Consider the following 16,459-nt stretch of genomic DNA (forward strand, 5'->3'; position numbering starts at 1 on the left):
CGGTATAGTGGTCTAATGGGAACTCTGCATGTGACAGCGTAGATCGAGAAATGTTGAATGTCCGCACAACTTTGGAAATGGAATGTCCTATGCGTCGGGCACCTTCTGTGATGCCCCCTTCAAACTCTGATAATTCACATCGCCTTGCCGTTTTCAAACTGACTCACAAGATGTCAGATTACAACTGATGCAGATCTGGGCATTTCCAAGACGTCACAGTATCGTGACGCCACCTACCATCAACTTTACATACTGTTATCCCATGACTTTTGGCACTAAAGTGTACTTTCATATTGGACATCTCTGTCAGGGGATATATGGCATAATGGTTGTCCCAGATACAAGAATATTTACACATATTAATCGGTTTGCCTTTTCAAGCATTTTTATTGTGTCCCACCTGAGTGGTAATGGAAGATTCTAACCAACTGATGTTTGTTCCTAGGCTGGAGAATTTGATGGTTCTGGCTTAGTGACGATCTTTTAAACTCGACACTGCTGTAACATCCAGGTACAAGGATGCTGTCTGTAAACTCAGATGGGAAGGTTTTAGTCCGAAGATGCTTCTTAACTCTCAGGCCCTTCCGGTAAGCAAATAAATTTTATGGTAGTTACTAATTTGTGTTGATCACAAATGAATATAGTATGGATTTTATTTAATGCCACTTTCATGCTGGTCAGTTTATAGTAGAACTGATAACGTTGGTAATGCCCTTATAGTAAACCTATTTAAATTAAGCCTCTACCTAAAACTCAAAATTGTAGCTTTGAGTTAATTAAAATATGCAAATATAAATGTCAGGGTTCAGCCTGGGATCGGCTATCTCTTACCTCCGTACCGGCTTCCCCTGACTTCCTTGTGGTCAGACGCCTGGTGCAGTGAGGGGTGAGATGCTGAGTATTCTACCTTAGGTGCTTTTGCGGACTTCCATGGTCGGCTGTGTGTTTTGGGGATCAGTTCCCATCATGGGCGCCGCCATGACAGTTCCTCTCATGTGGCAGTCCTCCTAACCAATGGTAGCATGATCTCAGTCAGCTGACGCTGTGCTCCAATAATCTGCTACCCCTGGGTATAAATCCGCTCCAGAACTTCAGGAAGATGCTGCTCAACTTAGTTATTCCAAGTGCCTGTGTTACTCCCACTGTTGCTCTGTGCTAAATCCTTCAGCGTGTTGCTTCAGCCTGCTCACAGTTTTCCAGTTTCCTGTATTATCTTCCATGCTAACCCTTACTCTGAGACTTTAGCTTTCTCACAGTACTTCAGTGTTTCATGTCCCTTCCCTGTGTGTCTTTGTATATGTGCTGCTAATTCTATTGCAGCTTTCCTGTGGCTATTACCCTGTGTCACTGAGGTGTCAGATTACCTGCTAGTACTAATTAGCTCACAGCTGGACCTCCAGCACTCTCCTAGTAATTGCCTTTGTCCAGTAGCAGCATTACTAGCTTCCCCAGTTTATTCCTGCCTTCCCTCTGTGTTTTACTGTGTTTATCAGCTCCAGAATCTGTTGCAGTTCCTATACATTTTCCTGTGTTTCCAAGCTAGCCTGCGACTGGGATTACTACATGTGCCTGTGTCCACTTCTCTCTGTGTCTTGTTTGTGCAGTCAACACCTACATTTATAGCTTTCCAGTGCATGTTGGTGTTCTTTGCTCTGTGTCTTGTCTCTGCAAATCAGCTCTAAACATATCTAGCTATTTCCAATATATGCCTCTGTTTTTCTGTGCAATCAGCACTTGGATTTCTTAGTGATTCTCAGTACACTTTCCAGTATTCCTATGCTAGCCTGTGATTATGATCCCTAAACAGTGTTTCAATATCTAAGCATCCAGCTAGCATTTGCTTCGTTAAATATAGTTTCCGGTCTTCTGCCATTCCCAGGTACCTGTCCAGAGGTCCGCGACCTGCTCACTTGGTGCAGCGGAAAACCAAATCCCAATTGGAGGGGTCACTGGAGAAAACCACCAAGTGAGTTAGACTCCGCGCCTCTGGGCAGGTGTAGCCAAACCTGTGTTTGGCCGCAACTAGGAGACCTAGTCCAGTCACTTCCCAGGTCACCCGAACCCCCCGGCTTACCGTCCTCCACAGAGGAACATTTGCATCGGATCGTGACAATAAAGAGCTATATGTAGCTTTGTAGCAGCAATACTGTTACTGGTGAGTCACTCCGAAGTCTCCAGAGGGCCATTCCAGGATGCTATCAGCATGTCAGTGGTCACAATGTCAAAATCCATAATGTCATCAGTACAATGTCTATTCATCATCATTAACGGGCCTGTTACAAATGCGGAAATGCTCATTTATGTGATCGGCCCATTCATTATTAGGGGCCTGATAGAGCAGCCTAATATTCAGGCATATTCAGATGGATCCAATGCTTGCGTCCTGCTCCTTCCTTGCTTCCTTCCTTCCTTCTGCCACCTCCACCTCTGTGACCTCAAATTCCGCATGTGCAGAAGGCTGGTACAGTTTGGTAAGTAGCACTGCTACTGAAGTAACACTGTTAGGGGATCACGGGGACAGCTGCTTTTCGGTACAACTGGAGTAATTATGGGGCCCCCGCAGGCCTGTAGAGAGCTGGGTCGGGCCCCGGTGCTTTTTAATGGCGTGGCCTAATCTCAGCGGTGTGTGCTCCCACACCATCCAGACTGCAAGCTTTTTGCAGTATTTCTTCTTTCATTTTAAAATAGAAAACATTGAAATATAGAATTGTGGAAGAACTTTTAGTATCTAACTTTGTGGGGTTATCTCTTCTGGCAAGCCTTATATTCAGAAATTACTTTGCCGGGCTCTGTTATCTAAAACTATTGAGCAGCTATTTTGATCTTCCTTATTGTGAGATTAGAGATTAATGCTGCCCTCCTAGATTATAAAGTTTTTTCTGTTGTATGTTTTGCTTCTTCTAGCGCTGTAAGGTAAGTGGCTATCTTTGTGATTAGACCCTAACTGTGTGGAGTTTGTATATTCTCCCTGTGCTTGCGTAGGTTTCCTCCGGGTTCTCCGGGTTTCCTCCCACACCCCAAAAATATACTAGTAGGTTAATTAAAATATACTAGTAGGTTAATTGGCTCCCAACAAAAATTAACCCAATGTGTATGTGTGTGACCATGTGGTAGGACATATAGATTGTAAGCTCCACTGGGGCAGGGATTGTGAATGGCAAACTATTCTCTGTAAAGCGCTGCAGAATATGTGTGCGCTATATAAATAACTGGAAACAAACAAATAATAAATTAGCGCTTGGATATTTTGGCCTTGACAATATTTACTATTTTATTTTCAAGGATATTGAGGTTAGCCCTTGTCAGTTGGGATTTAAGGTGACTGTCCATAAGGGTTGTTGGCTGCCTCACCTCTATTGCTTCTTCTCCTGAGTCACCCTCGGTTTGCAGCCTGGGTTGTACATTGTTTGGATTGAAACCATCTTGGGTATTGTCACCCATGGTTGACTGCAGGAATTTTGGTAGCACAAAAGCCATCCAGTCAGATGCAGTCAACAAATGTGTCCACAGCACTTGGCTACACTATTCTGTCTCTGGAGACATTTAATCTGCTCAGGATGGAGAATTGATCATTTAGGAGGTGACCAGGGGGGCTCGTATGCCTTATATAGCATGTGTCCCAATAATGGGCCCCTTACAGTTTTGCAATTTGGAAAGTGAGGGCATACTGTAACATGACAAGTAAAGTATGAGTATCATTTTCCTTTGTGTTTACTTGCTTTTTTAAATGGAAACATTTGTACTTTACACCAGGCTAATACAATTAGGTAGTCTGTTGACTTAGAGGCCCATTTATTATTTATCGTGTTTTGCACCCGATGAATAAAATTTATTTTCACTACTATTCACAGCAATAAGAAATTCTTTACCACCCGGACTTATTAAAAATCACATGCATGGAAAGGGGCTCCCTCACTGCGATGTGTACAGTGATCACATCAGCGCATGAGCGAGTGGTTATTACCGGGGAGGGATCTGGAGGCTCCTTCTCCCGGTACATTATGCAATATGTAGCCCATAGGCTACAATGGCTAATGCCATTTTAAGCTTTGCATTATGGAGTTGGTAAATCTCACAATATAGCAGCCCACATAGAAACCTATTGGGGTTGCTACTGCGATCAGAAACGGTGATACCGCAGCAGATATCTATTTTTGGGAATTTCCCACAAAATGTGTTAAATAATTATGCCACTAAAAGTTTTAATTACAGGATTGTTGGTTTAGCAATTCCTCATGATAATCAAATGAAAGTGTTAGCTTAAAAGACGTAGCAGTTATATGTAATTACATTTTATTAGGTGGCCTCTCAAAGGCCACTAAGTGGACACAATTCTATAAGCTACGTATTTTGTAACATTCTTTGATTACCTGCAGGATTTTTGTCCTGGGTATCGGATTTTTTACCCTTTGCTTCCTGATGACCTCACTGGGTGGCCAGTTTTCAGCCAAGCGCTTGGCAGATTCTCCATTCACCATCCGGACTGAAGGTTGGTACTTCATATATTAATATGTGAACTTGTAAAATGAGTATAAGTACCCATAAGCACAATAGTTGCATTGCATCAACATTTTATGAAAAACCTGATGTTATTGTGATCAGATTAGAATACACAGCAAAATAATCCATTAATGATAGATACACAGAGATAAATATAAAGGTCACACGATGGAACCCACATAGCCATTGCACACAGGCAGAATAGCTAAAACACAAACCACACACACATACCAATGTACTATAGCAGCTTTGCTGTGTGCAGATTTTCATTCTCATACTCCGCTGCTCAGATAATGAAATCTTCAGGCTGGAGGGAGGGGGATATTGCCACAGCAGCTTAAACTCTTCTGGGAGCTGTTGAGAATGGGAATCAAAGACAACTTTATAAGCCCCTCCAGCAATTTCTCCCTCCCTCAACTTATGAGGACCGACAGAGCCCTAGGGACTCAGAGTCATGAGGAGAGAGCAAGAAAATCTGCAGCACAATCCAAGCAGAGAGTAATAATTATACACACAGCTACATGTTTAATGTATGAGTACTGTTTGTGTCAGTATGTCACCCTGCAGATGGAGAATGGGTTCTGTGTCCCAAAAATTAGTTCTGTCCTCTGTCACTGTGTCACATTGGATGTGAGTAACAGAGTTTAGTAAGCAGAGCAAGATCTAATGGATTATTCAAGTTAAGGGGTTTCCAGTGTCTTCAAACACAGAAATTGCATTGCCAAGCACTAAACCTTGATGTGATGTGATACCTTGTGTGTCATGTCATTTCTGTATTTTGTGTCTGTGATTGAATCACAACAACAGAATGTGTCCCAAAGAATATTCCTTTTGTTTTCTATGTTTTTTTGAACACAGACTGTATGGGCACTAGGAATTCTTCTCTAATATCCCTGATGCTATGTAGTCCTGGCTTTAGACACAGGTGTACCATTCCTTGAGGTGAGGTCGGGCTATGGGCACAGCAGTGATAGCGAAGAGAAGGTTGGCAAGGGGGAGTACAGAATTGCCCCTCAAGCATTTTTCTTGTTTTTACAAATGAGGGCTGGCACTGAGAGAAGATTGTGCAGTAATTAGTGCACTAAGCAGTACACAGTCACTGAGTGTATACCCTACATAGCTGTGCAGCTGTTTAAAGAGTCTCTGTGGCCCAAACGAGCAAACACACAACAGATTTTCCCTCAAGGCCACAGAAGCACAAATAGGTACAGTTTTCAGAGCATCGCTGTTTGTTCATCAGGAATTTTCTTTGCAACTTACCATAATATGGTGTTAGACAGTGCTGCTGTACCATGGTCAGTTTACTTGTGATCAAACACGGTCGGCCCTATGCACAACAGGAGGTGGTGTGATATCCACATATTTGTAACTTTGGAGCATCCCCTTAACTGCAGGAATTAGGGATTAGTATTTTACTTACATAGTAGACCCTAGGTCAGGGATTCCCAACCTCGCTCCTCAAGGCACACTAACAGTCCTGGTTTTATTGATATCCATGCGTAAGCACAGATGGTTAAATCAAAATAACTAAGGTACTAATTAAGTCACCTGTGCTCAAGTATGGCTATCCTTAAAATCTGGACTGTTAGTGTGCCTTGAGGGCCGTGGTTGGGAATCCCTGTCCTAGATAGTATCTTTGGCGGAGCTCAGTTCTATGAACCCCGGATTTGGTGGGCAAATACTTCTCATAACAAGCAGAACATGGGCATAGAGTGCCAGACTCCACTAACTCTTTCTCCTTCTAGATTGGCAGGGCTCTGTTATTGTCAACTTATGTAATGGGATTTGTAATTCACCTACAATTATATACAACTTGCATTACAGTGGACAACATGAAGGCTGAATGGGGTGCTAGCCAGCTGTAGCTAGGCCAGGCACATCTCACACTCATGTTGATAAATCATGCATTCATTGCTATGCCAGCACCCGCAGTATAACAGTGTTCTCAATGACTCTTCATTATAAAATACTAACGACCTCACTTGTCATTGTAGCATACCATATGTCGCTTACCTGCTGTAACTATAAAAAAAGAGTGTTTAAATGCTGTGCGTTTCTGCATATGTCACTGCAAGCATTTATTCTTTTTAAGTCATGTTTCTGGGGTTGAAGTCAGAACACTTTTGCAACTTTGACATCAATAAAGTTTTTCCAGTGGACAAAGAGATAGCTTGCAGCCCTGTGAAGCCAATGATCATCTATGCCCAACACAGACCCGGCTTTCTGTCTAATCCCAACTCTATTCCTCCATATTTTTTCAGCCTGGTCTAGTGTCATAGTATCTAGTATCATAGGGCAGCTAGGTGGCTATAATGTAGGGGTCCAGTAAGAATGTCTGTTTGTTTCAGTTCTGGGCACAGGTGAGTCACGAGGAGCCTTGCGCAGAATGAATGACATATTGGAAACCCTGGTGAGGAGGATGGACATCTTAGCACGACTGGAAAATGCCAGCGAGACTCGGAGGGTAGAGGACACTGGACACTTCACTTTGGACAGGTCTGTAACCTCTTTATTTTTATACAAAATAGAATAATTAAAGTGCTAGCACAAATTTACATACATTCTCAGTACATTGGCACCATGCTGTACAGAATATACTGTCAAAAATACCTTATTCTCTGTCTGTGGCCAGGCTATGACTTATTTATTGCACAATTTTACAGTAGAGTGGGAAAAGGTGGATGATCAGTGTAAAAGGGAATTGTCAGTTCACGCCTCAACTAGAAGATATAAACAGACTATGTGCAGTGTCTCTGTACTAATCCTGACAGTTCTGTGCCAACCTCTGGAATCTAGTTTTTTTCTGGCTTTGCAACAATGCATGCTTGGAGTTGTCTATACAACTTTACTTAATAGGGAGAACTGTGAAGCCATGTGAGTTTATTTTAGCCCTGTGTAAGCTTTATAGTGTCTATAAACCTCATTACTACAATATTTAAGCTCTGAGTGTGATTTCTTCTCTTTCTTAAAAAGACAATTAACATTTTTTAATTTATTTTGCTTCTGTATTATTCCAGCTGAATTTTTAATTTAATGGCAAATATTTTGAAATGCATTTCTTTTTCATACATCCATAAGCAAATAGAAATACATAATCTGATTGTGGTGGCATCTGTCCATGCTTATATCTAAGGCTGGGTACATACTAAACCACTGTCAATCTTGCCTATGGTCGGGGCGATTACCCTTCATCCCGGACCATGCAAGGTTGCCGGTACACACTAGGAAGATTTACTGAACAGCGGAATGACAACTCGTTCCATCCTTCATTAAACTACACAGCCCTGCATGCAGTATTGTGTGATTGGCCATGCAACACGACCAATCACACAGTATCGCATACGACCCGCGGGAGCGCACAGTGACGAGTTCATATTAGAAGATGTGCCTGATATATCAATCCAATCTGCCTCAAAGCGATATCGTTACTATTATTATTCAAATCGCTCAATTAAAAGGTCCCTACTAACTTACTGTCGACCAGCGATGCATGTCCACGTATGGATGATACCATCTGCCATGCATACCGGTCAACTTGCTCGATATCGAGCAAGTCACCTATAGGGACCCGCGATCGTTGATTGCGGGTCACTATAGCCATTGGTAAGTATGTGGTGTGCTGGGTGATCGATATCAATCACCCAGCACACCAGGTAGGGTGCATAATGATCAGCCAGCGATTTCGTATCGTTGGGTGATCTCTACGTGTGTGTTGCACCATTAGATTGCAGATTGGAAGTATTTAGCCAGCAAATATTGTGGGGCAATCTAACATTACAGCCAAACAGACATAAACTAGAAAGTATGAATGACACTGCATGTCACTCCTAGTGCGTGTATATGTCTTGCAGCATTCAGTCATTGGGTCTGATGGAGAAGATTCAAGCCATTGCTCAGAATGTGTCTGACATTGCAGTCAAAGTGGATCAGATCCTGCGGAACAGCCTCTTGAGAGGAAAAGGTGAGGCATGCCAGATATCTATATATGACCTCCACTTGAAATCTGGATCTAGGTAATGCTAAGATAACTTTGCCTTAACACGCCTGGGAATATAATGTGAATGTCTGAGGCAGCTGGCTTGGGCAGCATGTTTGGAAGGCTGCATATTTAGGAAATAACTAAAAAATTATATTTTTTGTTACATATAAATTAGTGGCTTCTAGAGCTGCTTTTTTTTAGTTGTATTAATGATTAATTGGACTATAAATAAATCATGCAGTATGACCAGGCATTTCCACTACATTTAGAAAAGTAGCAATTGAAGTTGCAGTGCCCAGCCAAGGGCCCATATCACCCCCACAATGCTCTCTTGATATTGGCTTGGTGGTGCCCTCCAGGCATCCATCTCTTGTCTTATGCTGATGATGGTAAACTCTCCACCCTATCTGATTCTCTGCAATTTGTGTGCTTCTCACCCAGTTAGCCTCTTCAGTACATTGGGGGACTGATTCTTAGTCGGACGTGGCGGCGTCTGTGTGTGCATCTTTTGCTGCAGTCGTGCCTGGACTCTACGCTAAGTACCTGTAGTACTAACGCCCACTAGTAGAGGATACGGTTAACATACCGCCACTCGGAATGCCGCCCGTCTGAATCCCGGCGCTGGAAGCTCGCCCAGGGACTAAAGATAGGAGTCTAAATCCCGACGCCTATGTTTAGCTCTACGCCGAAATCCCGACACCCGGCATCCTGTACAAAAGTAAGCCGGGGCTTTCTAGCTGTTAGCCGATGGGGGGGATAGGTTAGGTTTAGGCACCCCCAGTGTGACTTAGGGTTAAGCACCCCTGGGGAGGTTTAGGGTTAGTCTAGGGGAAGGGGGGGGTTAGGGTTAGGTACCACTGGGGGGAGGTTAGGGTTAGGCACCCCCTTGGGAGGGGAAAGTTAGGTTTAGGGTTAGTCTAGGGGAAGGGGGGGTTAGGCACCACTGGGCGGAGGTGAGGGTTAGGTACCCACCCCCCGGGGAGGTTAGGGTTAGGCACCACTAAGGGAGGGTTGGGGGGGAGAGGGGAGGGTTAGGGTACTTACCAGCCCTAGTCGGGATCTTCACTGTTTGGGCTTCAGGCGTCGGTATTTGGTCCGCTGGGAATAGGGCCGGCGGCATTACATACACATTCCACTAGTAGTACTAACGCCCACTCCGTGCCACTTTAGATGCTACAATCTAGCTTGGTGTGTCTTTTATACGCAACTATCTGGCGCACCATTGAAACCTGCACCAGCCCCATACTACGTGCAGATTCTCTGTCAGAGTATGGCCTCCAGTATAGGCAATTAAGCGTCTGAGTTCACAACCACTCCGTGACACTCCCATAATACGCACATAAGATGGACCATCTTTCTTGTGTCTGAATAGCCACCTCCCAGATACTGCCCAGGAACGCCCAATACATTACCCATACATTTCTGAGACCATGGGGTATATTTACTAAAGTGCTGGATTTAGAAGTGGAGATGTTGCCCATAACAACTAATCAGATCCTACTTAACAATTATCTAGCACCTTCTAAAAGATAAAAGCTATAATCTGATTTGTTGCTATGGGAAACATCCCCACTTCTAAAAACCTGCACTTTAGTAAATATACTCCCATGTGTCTAAATTGGTCCTGCAACTCTGGGCCTGATTCAGAGACGGATGCTCTGACAGAGCACTCGCTCTAATCAGGGCCGGCCTTCTGTTTTTTTAGAGCGGCCTCATGGCCGCTCGCATAGCTGTGGGTGACCACCCACAGGGGTGCCAGCTGGCACTTTAGTCGCAGAATGCTGGTTCTCGCGATTAAATACCTAAGTTAGGTGGCGAGAATCAGCATTCTCTGACGTAACAGCGCACTGAAGTGAATAGCTCCGCGAGCTCCCTCCCGGTCTAATTCAGCATCGCACTGAATTGAATTCCGTCAAAGGACATTATAAAGTACAAAACAACACCCCCCCTTACAAAGTTTATGCCACACTGTCACATATAACTTGTATACAAAATATGATAGACAGACAGACAGACTGTTTATAAGCCCCACCCTCTACTTACCTGGTTTCTAAGAGTGTAGAGAAGACAGGAAGCAGGCTCTCCTGCACTCTGGAGCACTCCTCACCTCTGCCCTCACTGTCTCTCTCCTCCCTAAAGATGGCTAGTGAGTGAGTGTCTCAACACACTGACTCGAATCATTCAGATGAGCTAATGATTCGAGTCACTCAGTGTTTGGTGAGTCGGGACACCCAGCTCCCCTAGCCTCTCTGTCAGTGGTAGCTAGTGAATGGCAGCTCCGCCCCCTACACTGCTGATCCGACCTTATCATACTTCTCCAGTGTGTCAGATAAGCAGTGTGGGGGGCGGAGCTGTCAGCGACTCACTCTGAGTCGTGCAGCTATTGCCAAGGGCTCAGGGCAGTGCACTGACTCTCCTGAGTCAGTGAAGAGGCTTGAGCTGGCCTGGGGGGGCGTAGCTGTCAGCGACTCCCTGAGTCGCACAGCTACAGCCAGGACTCAGGGGAGTTCACTGACTCAAGAGAGTCAGTGAGAACCCTGAGCTGTAGTGCTGGGCTGCGGGGGGGCGGAGCTGTCAGCGACTCACTCTGAGTCACTGGCTTCCCTGCTGCTGGCTCCAGCACTTGCTCTATCTAAAGAGGCGTGTCTCGAGACACTTCACTGAGTTGAGCCATGAGGCTCAACTCAGTACAGTGAATCGATCTGCCCATCCCTACTCCTCCCTGGGTGCCATAAAGCTTCTTATTCATCTCCACTTCCCTGACAGACTCCCCGATAAGCCCCGCCTCCTTTTTCCACTTTCCAGCCTCTATGGTTCCTGGGAATGAAAACCTGGCTCCTCATTGATCGACAGCGGCCATTTCTTTGTAGCTTAGTATGGGGGCAGCCATTTTTTATTAGCCCTTTGTAACTTGGATCTCCCTCGCAGCGTAGCTGGTCAGCCCTTGTCAGAGCTGAAGTGTAGTCTGCCTGACATTACACTACTCTCTCCCACAGCCAGACGGCCATCAAATACTAACAATGTACCAGCCCGGGGGGCAGATGGCACCCTGCCTCCCGGCCCAGTCCGCCACAGTTAGGACGCATGTGCTGCACGACTTTTTAGCGACTTAGATGCATATGCAGTTGAAAAACGTTGACCATTTGTGTGAATATTCTAATTGCATCTGACTCAAGTCCTGAGAAGCAAGTCCTGAATGAGAACCAATTGAAGTGCAGACAGCCAGAGCACAGGATGCAAACACTTCCTGAGAGTTAAGTGCCTCATGCCTCAGTGATGTCACTGTGTCCTAGACAACTTTGGCTTTACAGCATCTTTTACTATGTGTCCATTGTGTGTAGGCAGCAGATACATTTTTAAGTTAGATGAATATTTTTCATGTGTTATATTATTAAATGTATATTTTAGTGCTCGAAGGTCAGAGGGATCTTTGTGACATACCAAGAGACCCATGGTTCCCAGACTGCTTAGGAAAAGTAGAGGTATGTGCAATGAACTTGAGTAAAATAGTCAAATTAAATGTACAAATACAATGCTAAATATTCTTATATAATTAAATGTGACAAAATCTGTATTTCTGCAAATAATAAATGATGACATGCAAGTACCATTACTGGATAGTAACCAAATAATAAAAAGATTACATGCTCCCTGGGTCAGCCATGACAAAGACGAGCACCTGTGAAATATCGGAGATCAGCTCATCTTCAAAATTCAGGGAAAAGTGAAAACTGGAATAATGGATCCTTGCACAAGTCCAACACTGTTAGGGGCCTATTCATCAACACTAAAATAACGTTTTTAAGGACATTTTCCTTAAATAACGTTATTTTGGTATTCATGAACAGACTTGGCACAGGAGATATCACAGATATCTCCTTGCTAAGTTCCCCTGCGTTAATTTCCACACTCCCCATACATTAGTATGGGGATGTGGAAATTGTGGTATTCATCAAATTCCGAAAATTATCAATTTTCGGAATTTGATGCAGTTACTATTCGCCACTGTGAGGTGGCGAATAGCAGAATCGACTTACCTGTATCCGCGTGTGCAGGTCCCCCGACGAGTCCCTCCGGCGCTCTGCTCTGTCCTCAGGCTCCAGAGGCTGGTCGGACATGTGTGCTCCCTAGCAGAGCACAAGAAAGTTTAGAATAAAAAAAAGTTTTTTTTTTTTTTCTAATCTGTCATGTGGTCTGTTGGGAAACTACATGACAGACCAGCAGGACGGAGCCGGAGGCTGCTGTGCGGACAGGTAAGTCGGGTGGGGGGGGGGGGGTGAGCGGAGGGGGGCGGGGGTGGGGGGGGGTCGGGGGGTACACAAACTTAACGCATCTGTAGGCAGTGCTGCGCATGCGCTGGTTTTACAGATGTAACAGCGCATGCACAGCACTGTTTCCAGATGCGATAAGGTAGTGTAGGCAGGGAAAAGTATCTATTTCCCGAAAAGCTGTCATCGCAAAAATTACAGCTTTTCGGAATAGATACTTATGGAGAGGTGGAATGATGAATTCCACCTATAATTACGTAGAACTCCATGCAAGTTCTAAACCTAATTATCTCCAGAGAATTTTTAGGTTTAATGAATAGGCCCCTTAGTATTAAACCAGTTAAATTTGGCCCCTTAGTGTTCAACACAAATTCTTGTGTATATTTAAAGGGGGTGCAGCCTTTTGACAATCGTAAGACCTAAAACGCCAAACAAAAATAAAGTGTTGTCCTGTTTGGCGCACTAATTAATAAAATGTAACCTTGTAATTAAATACAATTAAAATATGTAAGCTAAATCAGTGAATTAAAGTGATTAAAAAAACAAATTGATCCACTGTGTGAACACTTTTTATACACTTACCGTTTTTAAATATATTTCACTGATTTAACTTACATATTTTAATTGAATTTAATAAAGGTTAAATTTTATTAATTAGTCTGCCAAACAGGACAATGCTTTTTCTTCTTTGGTGTTTGAGATCAGATCATCGACCTGCATATTAGTTATCACTTGTTATGTTTATGGTTAAGGGCCATATTCAGTTAGAGGCGAAAAGTCCGTTATCGGCAAAATTTATCACAGATGACTTCATTTTCGCCAGTTTCACTTATCCCCATATTCAATTTCAAAGACTTTTCGCAGGTGCGAAAAAGTCTTTGTTAAAAAACGGGGATACATTTTCTCCACTAAATAGGTTGCGAAAAAAAGTGCAGAATTGGGGTTTTGGGGTGCAGACTTAAAAAAAGTACCCTGCACCCCTTGGAATGTCCCCTAAAAGTTATCTGTGTCAAAAAATGTTTTAAAAATTAGCATAGAACACCCCAAAAACAGTTGTTTCATTTTTGGGGCAAAAAAAAAAAAAGTTGGGGGACAAACTTAAAAACTAGCGAAAATGACTCAGGGGGGGGCCCAAGTATGTGGTGGGTGTTTTCTAGAATGCAAGTGGTTGCGGCAGATGGATTTTTGAAGAATTTGTAAAAATCATTTTAGGGACTTAAAAATATGCTTGTACCCATTTGATGGGACTAGTTAGTTTAAAAAAAAAATAAAGCTAAATGCTATTCTTCACCACTTCAAAGATGCATTAATGCACCTGCCGCGGCTGTTTAAAAACCCCAATTACCTTCAGCAGGCCAAATCGGAGGTACCCATAGTGATCCCCCATGTCAGACCATCTTTTGGGGGGTGACAGGCTGATTTCCCCAAAAACTGATAAGACTTATCGATACTTACCTTTCCACCGGATCCCGTTTTCACTGATTCCTAATTGAATACGGGGATAAGCGGGCACGTGAAAAGTCTGACCTCGGACTTTTCGCTTCAAATTGAATATGGGCCATAGTAGAAAAAATATATTGATATACAACTTAATGGTTCGGGCCCTGGTTTTATCAAGACTCTGCTAATATCAGGAAATTGCCAAGCGAGAGTTGCCATATTTTATAACTTGCCTGGGTAGCCCCTATCTTGCAGCTAACCATTTTGTATGGGAGTATGGTGGCAATAAGTATGAGCTTATGGTGATGAGTCGAAGATCAAGGTAATAGCTATCACAGATGTACAGCTTTTCTGGCCAGGTATAAGCAGGGGTTAAAGTGGGCAGGAACAGGGTGGAACTAAAGGTGTCCACACACATAGCGATATTTTACCCTATCTGGCCGATTCCGACGCATTGGAATGACTGATTGTGTAAAATATGGCCAAATCGTGAAGAAATCGTGAGTCCCCACTCACGATCACGATGCGATGTGAGTCCCCGCAGGTCGCACATCGCTTCTTCAGATCTGCCGTGCTGTAGGCAGATCTGACAATCTCAAGTCAGGATGAACTGGAGTAGTTAGGAGGCACGATAGATCGTTTGTCACATTGGCAGCATTTTCAGACCAAATCGTGTGCAGGACTGCCAGGGAGCTCCCGGGGAGAGATCACGGGGAAATCTTACACATCGTGTGATTGAGATCACATCGCTATGTGTGTGGGCACCTTGAGTTTCGTCACCTCTAATGGTAGTTGGAACTAGTTCCACTTCCACCAAGTCCCTGCACAGAAGTCCTACAGACAGAGGGCCTAATTCAGACCCGCTCGCAAGCGCTGAGCGCTCGCAATCGGGTCGATGTTGGCCCAGTGTGCATGACGGAGGCGGCTCTGTCGTGCGCATGCGCGAGACCCGGATAGCGACGGGCACGCCGTCGCTCCGGGTCTCGCTACAAAGGGGGCGTGCTGTCGATGGTGAGTGACAGCACACCCCCTTTGGTGGGCGTGCCGGGGGTGTGGCTGCCCAGACGGAGGCGTTCCCATGGGATGTCAGTGGGAGTGCTCTCGGCTCTGATAGAGCCGAAAGCACTCCAGGGCTTGCGGCAACGAGACCCTACCACAAGGGTCTTGTCGCAAGCCCGATGGTCGCGATGGTCTTGACCATCGCGACCATCTTCCTGGCCGCTCGCTATTGCTGTGGGTGATCACCCACAGCTATACGAGTGGCCAGGAGGCCGCTCTAAAAATGAAGGACGGCCCTGATTCAGAGCGAACGCTCTGTCAGAGCGTCCGGCTCTGAATCAGAGCCAGAGAGCCACTCACTGTCTGCCTAGGGAGTCTGAATTTCTTCAGAGGTCCCTCATTTCAGAGAAACCAGCATATAGGTAAGGAAAGAATCAAGCAAAGGCGATACATAGGGGTTGCAAAAAAACATTAGGCATCCAAGTGACATAGACTTGGCACGGCAGAAAAATAACACTGATGATACAGTACTGTTTTTTTTCTTTTTAAGTGATCTAACATTGTAGTCTCAGCTGATGGCAGGAGTGCTAAAAAAGCGTCCAAAATGTATTTCACACTGTCATAGCCACAAAAGCTTCTGGGGCCTAGGTGGCCCCCAGGCCCCCCCACCGTACACTTTACAGTTTCCTATACACAATAGTGTTTGTGTAAAGAACAGTTTTCACACTTGTTTTGGCCTGTCAGACTAGGGGGGCGGGGGGAGTAGACGGCGGGGAAGATGAGTTCCACCACCTCTCCAGGACCGCTTTAAGCCCTGGGTATCATGCTACATGATTTTCAAACAACATTTGACCTCTCTCACTGCATTTGTAGCCCAACAATATTCCATATATGTCATTTACTAAACATTCTTACTATTATTTATAGTGAGCAGGCAATTGTTACTACTAAACCATATTATTGTTTGCATTGCCTGTCCTGCCATGATCCCATGTTATCTGTGCTGTGTGTTTCAGTGGATGCGATCACGCTGGACGTCAGATCCGTGTTATGCTTTCTATGGGGTGGACGGCACAGAGTGCTCCTTCCTTGTGTACCTTAGTGAGGTGGAGTGGTTTTGTCCAGTGCTTCCCTGGAGAAATCAATCTATTAGTCCTTTTTTCAAACCTCGCCCCAAAAAGCAGGTATGAATTTAGATTTAAAGGAATATATAATGATAGAAACTACTACATAATAAAGTGAAATACCTGAGCACTGGAAAAGCTTATTGTTT

At 44.3% G+C, this 16,459-nt stretch overlaps 1 protein-coding gene across 1 annotated transcript in view; it reads left to right on the forward strand.

Annotated features, from left to right (window-relative positions):
- Positions 1-16,459, forward strand: part of MGAT5B (alpha-1,6-mannosylglycoprotein 6-beta-N-acetylglucosaminyltransferase B) — a gene marked incomplete at its 3' end in the record, with an annotated part of 153,236 nt that overhangs the window by 73,453 nt on the left and 63,324 nt on the right. Inside the window, exons 2-7 of the mRNA XM_088458220.1 lie at positions 446-587; positions 4,377-4,489; positions 6,849-6,996; positions 8,352-8,461; positions 11,888-11,961; positions 16,203-16,370. Of these exons, the coding sequence (XP_088314346.1) occupies positions 520-587; positions 4,377-4,489; positions 6,849-6,996; positions 8,352-8,461; positions 11,888-11,961; positions 16,203-16,370 (681 nt within the window). The remainder of the gene's footprint in view (positions 1-445; positions 588-4,376; positions 4,490-6,848; positions 6,997-8,351; positions 8,462-11,887; positions 11,962-16,202; positions 16,371-16,459) is intronic.

The sequence above is a fragment of the Taudactylus pleione genome, unplaced genomic scaffold, assembly GCF_031769625.1.
Source record: "Taudactylus pleione unplaced genomic scaffold, aTauple2 ptg000817l, whole genome shotgun sequence".
NCBI classification, from domain to species: domain Eukaryota; kingdom Metazoa; phylum Chordata; class Amphibia; order Anura; family Myobatrachidae; genus Taudactylus; species Taudactylus pleione.